General features: G+C 39.4%; 1 protein-coding gene across 48 annotated transcripts in view; it reads left to right on the top strand.

The window, feature by feature from the left end:
• SORBS2 (sorbin and SH3 domain containing 2) overlaps nt 1–14,855 on the top strand; it is a 183,700-nt gene that overhangs the window by 148,133 nt on the left and 20,712 nt on the right. For all 48 annotated transcript variants that reach the window (XM_078445303.2, XM_078445306.2, XM_078445307.2 and 45 more), the window contains 5 exons: nt 2,337–2,425; nt 4,027–4,073; nt 8,910–9,024; nt 9,110–9,238; nt 11,178–11,381. In XM_078445303.2, coding sequence (XP_078301429.2) covers nt 2,337–2,425; nt 4,027–4,073; nt 8,910–9,024; nt 9,110–9,238; nt 11,178–11,381 — 584 coding nt within the window. The remainder of the gene's footprint in view (nt 1–2,336; nt 2,426–4,026; nt 4,074–8,909; nt 9,025–9,109; nt 9,239–11,177; nt 11,382–14,855) is intronic.

Raw genomic sequence — 14,855 nt, forward strand, 5'->3', positions numbered from 1 at the left:
ATACAAGTTGTATACAATTCTCTCTCTCTCTCTCTCTTTTTAATTCTTAACAGACATCTGTTCACTATGTAAGTTTTCAGAAGCTGGAAAGAACATTCCCTGCTGGGATTTGGATTGTCAACAGTCTGCTATGCACTGGGCATTGCAAAGTGCTCTACACACTATCTAATTAGCACTGGCACCAACCTAGGTGATAGGTATCATTATAAGCAGTGAGACCCAGGGGAGACAAGAGATTTGACCAAAGTCAGTTAGGGAGTAGGTAAGAGAAAAGAGATGCAAACTCCTAGTAATTCAGTATTTGTAGTATAGAATATAATCTCTATAGGTTAAAAAAAAAAGACAATGCAAATTTCATATTAATGTACTATATATGTGACTCAATTGTTAGCGGCCACTGCACAAATTTGCTTTATTAGTATTTATCTTTGCTTTCATTTATACCATACAACACGCTTCAAAAACAACAAATTAGAATTTTTTAAAACAGTGCCTACAATTTGAAATTTTCACTGATTGAGACGTCATAATTTAAGTTTATAATAAGTCCGCTACCTTTTCCAGTTTTTCAATATTGGATAATTCCAGCTATTCAAGTAAGTGTATCAACGATAATGATCACCTCTAAATTTTATGTACGGATAGAGTACCTTATTGAAACTTGATCTGAGAGGGCTTTGAAATGCATTTGAAGGGTATTTGTCTTTTGATAACATACCCACTTTCCAATTTTGTTTAGCCCAATTGAAAAATAGTTTATATGCCATGGATTAGTAAAAGTGATTTACAACTTAATGATCAGTATGAAAGCTTTCATAAAAGTATTTCCATTTTAGAAACAGAAAATATATGGCACAGGATCTCTCTCATGCTTGAAAATAACTGAGTAAGTTTAACCTGAAATATTTGTGGCCATGTTACCTTACTAAATCTAAAGACTTTGGAATTCACAACCGACAGTTAGACATTTGTCCTTATATGTCATGTAACTGGTGTCCACCTGCTGTTAAATAGACAATTCTGTCTTATAGTCAAAGTAGTCACAATCTTTAAGTAATGTTTTCTTTTTATGAATTAGCATTTTTTAATTCCTTTGTAGCTGGATTTATTTTATTTTTAATGCTTCTTGGTAATCAATATAACTAAATCTGTTAAAGGGATAAGAGAAAGAATTTACTAATTTTGACCCAGTTATACTGGTAAAATTCTGTAACAGAGACTACTGAGATATTCTTAGACTCTAGTTACATTTCCACATACAAATGTGTAAAGTATAAGAAACCATTAAGAGATACTTATAATCATAATTTGGGAATGTAATTATTTATACTGTGCTTTCAGATGAACAAAAACAATTCAGTATTTCATAAGCAGCGTAGCAATCAATAGGATACTTCCTGTTTAGAGAATTTTTATCCCTTTGCTTCTTGGAATAAATATATACTTTCTGATAAGGCAGTTGAACAAAAGGGAAGGCAAAAGATAAAGGCCTTTTAAGCCTTAGGATGACATCTTAAAACTCAACAACTATGTACAAACGGGGTGGGGGGATAGGGGGACAGAGCGTGTAGGGATGGGGCATAGGGAATGGACACGACCATAGTTCCGCCATCATCATGCTTTATTTTTCTTTTTCATTACTACATTCTTAAATTGTTCCATGAGATGTCTTAGTTTTTGTTAATTGTTGCTATGTTCAAATTCTCCATCTTCTATAGGCCCTATAAATGTCATTAGAAGTTTATCGATTTTCAGTAAGAGAGAGAGTGTGTACGCATGAGTGGTGAAGAGGCAGAGAGAGAGAGAGAGAGAGAGAGAGAGAGAATCCCAAACAGTCTCCATGCTGTCAGTACAGAGCCCAACTTGGGTCTCAAGCTCACAAACCGTGAGATCATGACCTGAGCTGAGATCAAGAGTTGGACGCTCACCCGACTGAGCCACCCAGGCTCCCCCTGCCCTGAAAAATAGTTACAAATTGGAGGCAAAAGGAATAGAAAGTATTAAATCTCTGAGGTGAGAAATACCCCCCCCGCCATCACCCCGCGAGTATGAACTGTCTATACCAAGTGCTGCAGCATAATTACATCAGTGATGTAACAGTTACATTTGGGATTATAACACTTCTGCAACCTCGGATATTTTTCCCTTTTGCGATGCTCTGGTTTTGTGTCTTCCATCACAACTTTATCGTTTACCTATGAATCTTATACCCATGTCTTCCATTGTGCTATGTCTCTAAATCCGAAGGAGAAAACAGTTGCCACCAGGGACCGTGGCTAAAAAAGGTCGGCTTTTAATTATGTGAACACTCACTCTGACCCTGTCCTTTCCCACAGACCATGAGTCCCCTAGAAGTTACTCATCCACTATGACTGACCTGGGGAGAAGTGCACCGAGGGAAAGAAGAGGAACTCCAGAAAAAGAGGTAGTTTGTTCAATAGCACTGGAGTCTTTTTTTCTGCAACGTACTTGATAAAGCACTTGCCAGCCAGAGTTTTTTCCAAAACCAGTAAAGAGCCCGGATCAAGAACATAAAAATGACGAGAGAGAAACTAGAAACACCTTCCCTGGAGGTTGAGCAAAGGACTCAAGGCAGCACGTACCCCGACCCTAGCTGTAGATGTCCCCCAACCACGGTCCGGTTCCGGCAGCGAGGCCCCGCCGAGTCTTGACCTGACACCCGTGAATTAACAACCGTGCTCTGCGAGAGTGTTGAGCTGGGCTGCCCCATGGAGGAAGGAGATTTCCCAGTACAAATTTCGCCCCTGATGTAGAGGAGAGCTCTAGGTCATCTGTGTCGCAAATCAATACAAATTCGACCTAATTTTTGCTGGCCTGCTTTTGCTGGAAAATCACTTGGAAAATCACTGCTCCTAGGAACCAGGTACCAGCTAGCTTTGTGCATGGTCCCGAGCCAGGGCTGGAGCTCAGGTTCACGCCGTCTTGGAGCCGTGAAGGTTTGACGGCAACTGAAGCTGGTCTGGGACTGGCAGCCGCTCCAGGAGAATCCCTACAGGTGTCTCCTGCAGCCCAGTACCCGTGGGACCCCCCCAAAGAAGTCAGGAATGTCCCAGGTTGCCTAACATTCATGGAATCCCAAGGAAAGAGAGTGGGGTGAGGAGATAACTGAGAAATAGAAAAGGCAGAGCTGAATCGGCTAGCTAGGGCGTGCAGGGTGATTGAAGGTGAGTGTGTGTCACATCTTATCACGACTAGAAGATGAACGGCCGATTTACCGTGTCAATAAAGAATTCCTGAACCCTCCTGGGAATGCAAGATGACCAAGCCTATACTTTGGGCCACACACTCGCTTCCCAATGAGAATTGGGCTAATATTTCTTTGCTACTATGTTAATAAGTGTTAGTAAAAGGGATAATGGCTTCCTTCGTGACTTTTTCCAGTCTTTTTATTATGATTCCAAAGGAGTTGTGTTAACACATAAGACACAGGGCAACTGACCCAGGAAAAGCCAGAATTATACCTGGGACAGATCCCTCTGGAATTGTACTGCAGTGTTCATCTACCTTAGTTTCTTTTTTTTAATTTTTTTAATGTTTCCTTATTTTTGAGAGAGAGAGAGACAGAGACAGAGACAGAGCACAAGCCAGGTAGGGGAAGAGAGAGACGGAGTCACAGAATCCAAAGCAGGCTCCAGGCTCCGAGCTGTCAGCACAGAGCCCAATGGGGGGCTCGAACTCACAAGCTGTAAGATAATGACCTGAGCTGAAGTCGGCTGCCTAACCGACTGAGCCACCCAGGTGCCCCCATCTACCTTAGTTTCTAAGAGGAAATATGATATTCAGTAATTACGGTGAGCAAGCCATCTATTACACTCCTGTTATAGCTTAAATACCTAAATGAAGAACTAATTGGTTGACTTATGAATTGCATAGAGGGTTTACATTATATATGTTTACTCACTCCTTGTGCTTTCACTTCCCTTTAATTCACATGAAATTGCTTTCTTGTAAAAAAAAAAAAATCCAAATTTTAGGTTAGCACTAACTGTTTACTTTCCCTTTCAGAAATTGCCTGCAAAAGCTGTTTACGATTTTAAAGCTCAGACGTCTAAGTAAGTAAGATAAATATTCATTATGTGACTTAGGTTGGCTTTAAATACTTTGGTAATACTTTAAGAGGTGAATATTCTAATGGGGTGTATTACGATAAGGTCTAAGTCCCAATTCAGCAAATTCAGCAATCAGCTATAACTAATGGTTCCTTCACAATTAATTGGGATACGGCTAATTCTATTTTCATTTGTAATTTTCTTGAGAAACATTGGGTTTTAAGTGACACTGAACATCTAGTGTACCATGAGTTCAAAAGGATAGGGCAAATAAAACGGAATTAAGAATCTTGTTTTCGGGGCACCTGGGTGGCTCAGTCGGTTAAGCATCCGGCTTCGGCTCAGGTCATGATCTCGCAGTCTATGAGTTCAAGCCCCACGTCGGGCTCTGTGCTGACAGCTCAGAGCCTGGAGCCCGCTTCAGATTCTGTGTCTCCCTCTCTCTCTGCCCCTCCCCCACTCATGCTCTGTCTCTCTCTGTCTCAGAAATAAATAAAGGTTAAAAATAATTTTTTAAAAAAAGAATCTTGTTTTCTAGAAGTTTTGTGTCAAGAATAGCATAAAAATTCAGTGTTGGGGAATAATTAACACTCACTGGGAGAATTTGATAACACCTATTTATCCAACTATATCCAGGATAGTTTGTGGGATTGAAGGGTAGAACTGTGTACAAAGATTCTTCGAGTAATATCTCCACGTCTTAACACTCAAAACTTGGAGATCCTGAGCAAAATTGTCTCCCGTGGTCCTTTTTTTCTTCTTTCTTTTTCTTTTTCTTTCTTTATTTTTTGAGACAGAGGTGGGGGGGTGGGAGAGAAGAGAAAGGGAGAGAGAGAGAGAGAGAGAGAGAGAGAGAAAGAGAGAGAAAATCCCAAGCAGTCCCCACACTCAGTGCAGAGCCCAAAGTAGGGCTGGACCCCACAGGAGATCATGACCTGAGCTGAAATCAAGAGTTGTACACTTAACGGACTGAGCCACCCAGGTACCCCTCCTCCTGCACTCTTTTGATGTTAGTGTTTTCATACTCCTTTGCTGCAGTATTTTTTTTAACCTTTGTTCTTATGAACTTGTTCATCAGATGGGCATGTGGTTAAGAAAGGCTAGGGAGGGAGGCAGTCTCCCAGAAGTGTCATGGCCCATGTGTACAGACCTTATTTAAGAAACTTTGGTCTCCATTAGAATTGAAGATATTGAAATCATTGTACACTGGCATTAAATTATCCTTTGTTGTTTAGACGGAACATATATAATATATATATAATACATAATAACAAAATACTTTATTCATTAAAATGCATATTATATTACTAGTTCTAGAAACTGTCTCTGACATAAGACATGTAAAAAGATAAAATCACTCAGATTTTCGTAATGCTGCTGAGATGGAGAATGAACTAAATAGGAAAATGCTATTTAGAAATTAAGATGTTGGGGCACCTGGGTGGCTTAGTCAGTTAAGCGTCTGACTCTTGGTTTCGATTCAGGTCATGATGCCACAGTCGTGAGTTCGAGCCCTGCATCAGGCTCTGTGCCTCTCTCTCTGTCTCTCTCTCTGTCTCTCTCTCTCTCGCTGTCTCAAAATAACTAACTAAATAAACATTTTTAAAAATTAAAAAACAGAATTTAAGATGTCAAACGTGGCTTAAATCGGGTATTTAAAAAAATCCTGACGAAAGCTTACCTCTTTTTTCCTTTTTTGATGAGATAAGTAACACCTGCTTCGTGCCTACCACCTTCTCGCCCTTATTACTGCTCTGTGGTTATGGTGCAACAACGTGTATGATGCATGCCGATTATATAAGCGAACGGTACAGAACATGTAAATGTCATTTCTTCTTTGTGACAAGCCATCAAAAGCTTTTTTAAGTGTATGAACCCCTGAGGAATGACAGGGCATATGACACGGGAAAGGTATCCACCCAGGGCCCACCGCTTTTTGACAAGCCTCAATAAAAAACAAGCCGTGAGAGAAAGGTGAGGTGTAGTGCAGAGGCGAGTGTTGGGGTGTTGATTGTGTCACTGGATTTTGTTTGCTCCAGTTGCCAAGCCTGATGCCATCCTCCAAGGCCATGTCCTCCTGGTGCAAGCTCCGAGTCAGCAAGGGTTCCAGGCTTGCAAATGGCACAGCCCTCCTGCAGGGTTATCTGCAACCCCCCCCCCCCCCCCCACCTTTCACCAAATCTTCCTAAACCAACAGGATCTAATTGTGTAAGCCTTCAGGGAAGTCGATTCAGTAATCACCCATGGAAGTCATCCCATAATGTTAGCAAAAAACAAAAACAAAAAATGTTTCCCACATACCATAAATACATTTATCTGACTGCTGTTCAATCATATTCCTCTCGTTCTGTTTTTAGAAGACGTAAAGAGCACTCCCCAGTGTAGTTAACCTATTTGACACAAAAATCGAGGTTCTGGACGACTCACACAGCTTTCAAAGACTCACACACCCAGAAGCACTGACTGTTAACAAAGGCCCAGCCACATTTTTACGTGCTTTTAATTAATAGCTAGATATGGGTGCTTTTTTGTGCCTAACATCTTATAAACAAGAGACAGACATATCTGCTTTAAAGAAACATCTGTTTTAAAAGCTACTTGTCTTAAAAAAACAAAACTAAAATAAAATAAAATAAAATAAAATAAAATAAAATAAAATAAAATAAAAGCTACTTGTCTTTACCTAATGCAAAAAGTTTAATTTTTTAACAACACAGCTAACGATACAGCTCAGTAACTCACCAGACATAATGTCTCAATTGTTAAATAGGAAAAAGACATAAAACGTCATTTCCAAAGGTTGTCAGTGGCCACCATTCTAAAAGGGTTTGGGAGGGAGAAAGCAAGCTTACCATTATGGGACTCAGAAATTCTGGGTCTGAGACACAGTTTTGAAAGCTGTTAAGTGAGATTTCTGTCCTTTATGTAGAAGGCTTAAAACGTTTAAATACAAGCCTTTAAAAATAGAAAAGATTTCTTTTCATATTTGAAAGAAAAAGTTTTCTCTAATTGACTTGTTTTTTAAAAAAGCTAAGCTTCCTAGTCTCATTTCCAGAAACAAAACACACCTGGTACTCAGAAAGCTATTGGATTGCAAACATTAAATATTTTGTTTTTTGTTTTCTACATCAGGCATTTGGATAAAAGAAGGGAGTGCTGTATTTGAATGTAAGACTCCTTGAATCTCCTCTGTCTTTAGGGTTACTGAAAATTTAACACACTTTCAATGTGAAGATTTTAAAATTTTTTTTTTTTTTTAACGTTTATTTATTTTTGAGACAGAGAGAGACAGAGCATGAATGGGGGAGGGTCAGAGAGAGAGGGAGACACAGAATCTGAAACAGGCTCCAGGCTCTGAGTTGTCAGCACAGAGCCGGACGCGGGGCTCGAACTCACGGAGTGCGAGATCATGACCTGAGCCAAAGTCGGACACCCAACCGACTGAGCCGCCCAGGCGCCCCTCAATGTGAAGATTTTAACACTTCGAACTGTGCAATAATTCTTTAATTAGCAACAGTTTTTTATTTTTTTTATTTGAGAGAGAGAGTGCACACAAGTGGGAGGGGGCTCGGGGTGGGCAGTGCAGAGAGAGAGGAGAGAATCTTAAACAGGCTTTGTGCTCAGAATGGAGCCCAACTCGGAGCTGGATCCCACGACCCTGAGATCATGACCTGAACTGAAATCAAGAGCCGGACGCTTAACTGAGCCACCCAGGCGCCCCTAATATGTAACAGTTTTTCAATTAATTCTTTTAATCAATGAGAAATACGCTACATCTGATATCCAGCTCTCTTCATGATCCATTCTGCACATATAAACGATCCAACTCAAGATTCTGAACTAAACATTGCAGAAGATTCCAGAATGGGGAGGCAGATGTGTAGGAAAGTAGGGCTCTTGGGAAAAGATGTGAAATAAGTGTCCTCCAACAAAACGTAATTACGAGGGCAAAACAGCAAACAGACAGTTACCTGGATAATGAAGCCGTCAAAAACAGATGCAGTGGGGATGAGAAGGTAGGCATGAATTATCTAAAATAAGTAATGTTTTTATAGCTTAAAACTACATACCCACATCTACCTACTTAGGAAATAAGCAGGCATATAGGTTTCTTCTTAGAAATAACCAAAATGGAAAAGCATAGATGGTGTCCTGAAAATACTTTTACTTTTTAAAAACAAAAGCTATAAAGGCAGCAAGCAACCCGTGCATGTCTTTACACTTAAAACATGTTTATGTCTGCGCTCCATTGAAGAATAAAATCTTTTTCTTTACACAAAATAAATTCCTTATCAAGATATGCCAGTTAAATAAATGCCCGACAACCAGCTTCCAAGACCTGTAAATAAAAATTTTTCTGATGATGGTGCTTCGGTGCTAAAGCTACTTATTCTCCTTATTGTAAGCTTTAGCACATCCAAGGGGGCCAGAAAGAAAGAGAAGTTAAGGTTCTATCTCACTAGCTTCAGAACTAACAAGATCAGTGCAGAGCGAATCTATCATTACGCCAAGCCTAACAACTCCCCCACAGTAAACTAATGATTACACAGCAATAGTCCATCCTGGCCTTTCAATTTCATATCAGTTTGCCTGTGCCTTGTATCAAACACGAGGTTTCTATTTGTTCGGTTTTTGAAATCACTTTTAAAGTTATAAGTGAATTCTAAGGGTTTGCAACGAAAATCCTGATGTAACTGGGCTTGACGGATTATTCCATACTGAAAGTACGTTTCTCAGCCAAATACAGATCAAGTGAGAGTGTTGATCTTAAGAGTAATGGCTACACATCAGGGGTCGGGGGGGGGGGGGGAACCCAACCCTGAAACGTGTCTCTTCCAGGGAGCTGTCATTTAAGAAAGGAGATACTGTCTACATCCTCAGGAAAATTGATCAAAATTGGTATGAGGGAGAGCACCACGGGAGAGTGGGCATTTTTCCCATCTCCTACGTGGAGGTAAGTCCTACCCCTTCCCTCTCCCATGGCTGCTGTTTCCAAAGTCGCCACAGATCAAGAATAGATAACTTTTTTTCCCTCGTAGAAACTCACGCCTCCTGAGAAGGCACAGCCTGCAAGACCGCCTCCCCCAGCCCAGCCTGGAGAAATCGGAGAAGCTGTAGCCAAATATAATTTCAATGCTGACACAAATGTGGAGCTGTCGCTGAGAAAGGTACCCTGGCCGTTGTCGTCAACAGGGCTTTTGAAAGGCTGTGTATTTCCAAAACTAAAATAGGTTATCTATTTCCTTGGACGTTTTTGTGTTTCCCCCATGTGCTACAAAGGACTCTATGAGGCCACCCTGAGGCGCTGTTACCTACCGCTCCATGTCCTTCCAGAAGAGGTCCCCTGGGGGATGCACAGCTTCTCAGAGAGACTTTCCCTCCAGGCTTAGCATGGCAGGTTCCACGGCTCCTCCAAGGGGCGCCTCAGGCTGAACAGCCAGGAGCTCTATACATGGAAACATCAAAAGGAAAAGCACTTGCATACACTTCAAAATATTGTTTGTCCTGCTGCCTTATTATTCAAATTAAAAAAAAATGGGTGTTTCAACATTTACTTTTATCTTGGAATCCAGGAACGGTCCTAACGTAATGAAGGTACTTCTCCCTACAGAGCCTTTTTGAGGAGACATTTTTGTGCAGGGCTGTTCCCCTGATCAGCCTTCTCTAGGCCTCATGACTGACCCAAATTTCACTAGCAACCGATCCAATTCTAGTATGTTAGTAATATCAGGAAGAACTCTTTTTCTAATTTTTTAATGTTTAGTTATTTATTTTGAGAGAGAGAGAGAGAGAAAGAGAGGGCATGGGGGGAAGGGGTAGAGAGTGAGGGAGAGAGAATCCCAAGCAGGCTCCGTGTTGACAGAGCCCTATGTGGGGCTCGAACTCAGGAACCGTGAGATCATGACCTGAGCCGAAACCAATCACTGGATGTTTAACTGACTGAGCCACCCAGGTGCCCCCAGAAAGAACTCTTTTTAATTTGTTTCTGCACAGAAAGATCAAACGAACTATCTTCATGATTTGCTAAACCATCACATTCGTTTGTTTGAGTCGACCACGTGTCTGCACAGAGCACAGGCTAGAGAGTCACAGGCAGGGTGGTTCTAGAACTCCTTCGCCTACTGGCGAATCCCTTAGCCAGGGGCAAGGAAGGCAAATGACATGGTTCTTGTCCCGGCAGAACCTCATCCCATTCTCCCTTCTCGGCCCTGGTTCTACATCATCAACCCATCATCTACCGTCCCAGCGACAACACAACATTCCATGAACCATCCCGGCTGATGTTTCATACTATAAAGAGAAGCTTCTGCCAATGCAATTTATAGCTCCAGCAACAGCCTGGCAACAGCAGTGTGCTGCCCAGAAAATCAGTGCAATTTTAACATTAGGGAGATTTACTTTTCCTCGGTTATGTTCTATGCAGAGGCCAATCAGAATGGATAGTGAGTGGTGTTACACGATCTTGATCCAGACCAGGTGGGTGTCAGCCCTGGGCACAGCTGTGGATTATCTAGGGTACGTCCTTTGCCCCATCCTGCCAGCCTTACTCTTTGCTCCTGCTTACCACATGTAGATGAAGAAAGCAAAACGGTATGCCATTCAACTTCCTCCCTTCCGGAGCTTGACTTCCGTAACCCATTTCAGATACACAATCACAGCGAGCTGAGTTGCACTGTTTTGAAGCTCTTCCTGCAGAAGGTCGTTTCCCCGAATCCTGTCAATGATAGGATAACGCTACTGTCATTGAGGTTTTCCCTGTTAAACTATTCTGCTTTTTAAAGTAACTGATACAAGGCATTTCACATGGTACTGGTGTGAACATGTGTAAGCCCATTCACACAAACCAAGCATCCTTAGGGGAGATTCTAATGTCATCGATGAATGATTACGTATCGTACATGTTGATAATCTGTAATTTGGGAATGAGCTCAGAGCCTTCATTTTCATTCCCCTGACAAAAACAAACAACAAACAACAATCATAACAACTGGAGGTATCAAACTTTCCCAGATGGAAAGCTATTGCTTATTAGAAACCTTTGACAATTGACAGTTTTTATGTTACCACATCTGTATTTATAATGCATTTTCCTAATATTCATTGCAGGGAGATAGAGTTATTCTTCTTAAAAGAGTTGATCAAAACTGGTATGAAGGTAAAATTCCAGGAACCAGCAGACAAGGCATCTTCCCTGTTTCCTACGTAGAAGTTGTCAAGAAGAATGCAACCAAAGGTGCTGAGGACTACCCTGACCCTCCAATACCCCACAGCTATTCTAGTGATAGAATCCACAGCTTAAGTTCAAATAAGGTAAGAAGACATCCTAGCATATTAGCGTCATGTTTGGGAGCTTGATGCAAGATCATTGACATGGGATGTTAGGCATAGACTAAAACATCATACCTATTGCAAAGCGACAAAATGTACATGTTATGTTTCTGAGTGTGCGTGCCATGTCAAGTCAATATAATTGAATCTTTCTGAGGGGTGCTAGCACAAAGGTTTCATGCTTGATTTGGATAATTTTATTTTCAAAGTAAAATACTGAAAGAGAAAACATTAGCATCATAAAATCCTATATGATATATGTCTGTATGTATGTATGCAATTATAGCTGCTTTTTGAAACTCAATTTTTTTCTGAAGCTTGATTTTATTTTTAGATATGCGTGTTTTACATGGATTCTATGCAGGTGTAAGTAATATATATAAGTATAGAATGTATTGATAGGTAGATAGATAGATCCCAAAGTGGTTTATTTCAACAACACATGGTAATTGAGTTGACAAAATTCTATGAAAGTCTTGGGGTATTTTGGTACAGAAAGAGAGAAAGTAAAAATTTTTAATTGAGGTCTGTAAGTCAGTTTGTTTATTAGTTTGAATGAAAATGTCATTGGTTCTTAGGAGTCCTCAAGTTTGTTTTATTAGGTTTAGGATGATTTTCACTGTCTCATTAGAGCCAGTAGCTAAAGATACTTACCTTTCTCAACATGTAGTTTAAAAGGGACTTTGCTTCCTGAACTGGTTGATTAGAAAAGGCTATTCCAAAAAAGAAAAGGAAAAAGAAAAGGCTATTCTACTTTCTTTACTCACAGTGTGAAATTGTTCTTAATTTTCTATTGAATTATATATAATATGTTGTGTTCTTCTCATGGATGGTATTTAGGGATTTCTGTCTCCTTTTCATTGACTTTCAAGGGTAAAACTTTAAATTACCAAGGAATTATTTCCAAAATATTGTAAGTACTTCCCAACATTTTAAACATTTTGTTTCCCATAACTTACTGAAAATTTTAACTGAGACCAAGGCTGGGACATGGAAAACTAAACCATTTGGCCCTAGCAAAATAACATTAACATCACAGACATGAAATCATTTCATGTCCCAAAGCAAGAGAGCATCCCCAGTGACCTAAACTACTCCTTGAAAATGAGTCTACAAGGATTTTACATATGTAAATGAGCTAGGAATCTACTATCCGAAGAGAAGCATTTTCTTTTAAAAGGGCATTATATTTATTCTACTCTTTGAAGACTGGGTTTCCATTGCAGGGTAATTGCTGTAAATCCCTTATCACTGAATAATAGAACAGTTTGGCAACACTGGATAACACAATGGTAATCAGATTGTGTCTGGTTGATAATAAAGTTTTCCAGAATCTTCTTTAGTAGGTTGACTTCACTACCAGAGCTTAGCGTTAGAGAGCAACATCCTTCCTTCAATAGTTCCTACTGATAAAAAGACAATATCAGAACCTTCAACCATATATTTGTCTTATTTACCATTCAGTCATCTTAAAAAACTACCAGATGAATTTCAAAGCAACTGTACCTTCAAACAAAATATTATAAGAAAGAATAGGCATTTATCTAGAAAGCCTTATTTAATATTTAAGAAATTCTTCCATAATGTCTTAATTAATACTGGCAATGTAATACTGTAGATCACAGTGTTTTAATCCTTGTTGTGGATATGATTTAAATGTATTTTCAGTTTCCTGAACTTTCTCTTAGAATACCAGATTTTACGTTTTATAAATAGAGAAATTTCACTAAAAACTAATTAGTGTTTTATTCTCACTGCTGGGAAGAAAATATGTTGAAAAGCTTATGTCCATAATTTGAAAAAAAAAATGCTTAATGATTTCGACCCATCTGGTAATCTATGATATCATTGACTTAATAAGGGAAACTTCTCACTAGTGTTGAACTGGATCATTTTCAGAAAAAGAACTATAATATACTTCTAAGCCATGACATCCAAAATACACGAAATGTTATGTATCCTATTTTCTAACTGGTATTTGCAAATAGAGGAAAGAACTCATTGACTCATGCATCACTCTGACACATTCAAATCACATTTCCTGACATACTATCTTTATTTTAGGGGAGATCCAAATGGAAGTTGATACCATTTCTGATATTTCTGCTTTTAGTGTAGTTGAATCCAATTCGAATGCTTTAGGGAGGAAAGGTAATTATGTGATTTTTGTATTATACGTATATTTATGTTATGTAGGTATCTCAGATACGTAATTTGCCTTTTTGTAGAAGCAAGTCCATTGTAAAGCTAAGCATTTGGAACCTGTTAACATGTATACTGGCAACCGTCGTGGTAACAGCTCCGGAGTAGTGGCAGTAATAGTGACAGTGGTAGTCATGACAACAGTGGGATTGAAAGATCTTTCTTCCTTGTCTACATAGTATTCCTGACCATGAGAGAAAATGAAAGCGAAAAGTAATCATCTAGAATTCTTATGCGTTTCACAGAGGTTCAAAATCTGTTATTCTGTTGCATAACAAAGAGCATAAGATAGAATGCTGGCCAATAACAGAATTTCTCTAGACTATGAAATGAGACTTAGGTAATTTCTGTCTTACTAAAAACTGAACATAGACAGGACCTGCTAGGGGTGGCTATCTATCTAGTAACAGACCACATGTATAGTATCACTTTGCATCAGGTGCTAGGAGGACTAAAGACCACCTGAATCTTCTGTTAGGATGCTCACGTGAGTTTTGTGACTCTTTGGCTTATATACCCCCACCCCAAGGTGACAGGACATCATATTTCCTTTAAAAAAATAGCTAAATAAATTGTATTAATGCCCCATTCCGGTTAAAGGACACAGAAGTCAAAAGTTAAGTGGCCTTAGGACCAAGAGTGCCGAGTGCATGAGTGAGGTCTCATCCTAAACAACCAACGAGAAAATGCATCTCCAAAATCTTCCAGACCCAAAGCATCTCCCTGGAGAGAATGACAGTAAAATGCCATCCACCAGACTGTCAAGGCCTTCCTACGTACAGCATGTAGCATTCTTTCCAGTTCAGCAATAGAATGTCTTAGAATGTTTCTAGGCAGCCCTTCCAGAACTACTTTTAAGGAATTTCCATTACCATTCTGTTTTGTTCAATATATCCAAAATATACTGATAATAGTAAGATCCACTGAAGTATATTTTTACTTCAGGAGATTAAGTTTCATAAATTATACTCCACAGGTTTACATAAAAGAATGGGAGTCCTAGCAGAAGTTTACTCCCCTTAAAATCATATGTTCCCTTTCTATGTAAACATTTACTTTGGGTTTTTTAAACCTTGAAGTAGTAGTTATCTTTACTTTCATTCTGATCAGGGGTTTCTGCTCTTGGAAAATATTTTTCAGAATTGATTCACTGGGAAATGTATTCATGCATAATGATGTAAAAATATTTTATGCCATACGCTATAATTACGTTGCAAAACATAAGTGAAAAAATCATGGAAGTTCAAAAGATTT

This window comes from Panthera onca, chromosome B1 (assembly GCF_046562875.1).
Source record: "Panthera onca isolate mPanOnc1 chromosome B1, mPanOnc1 haplotype 2, whole genome shotgun sequence".
NCBI classification, from domain to species: domain Eukaryota; kingdom Metazoa; phylum Chordata; class Mammalia; order Carnivora; family Felidae; genus Panthera; species Panthera onca.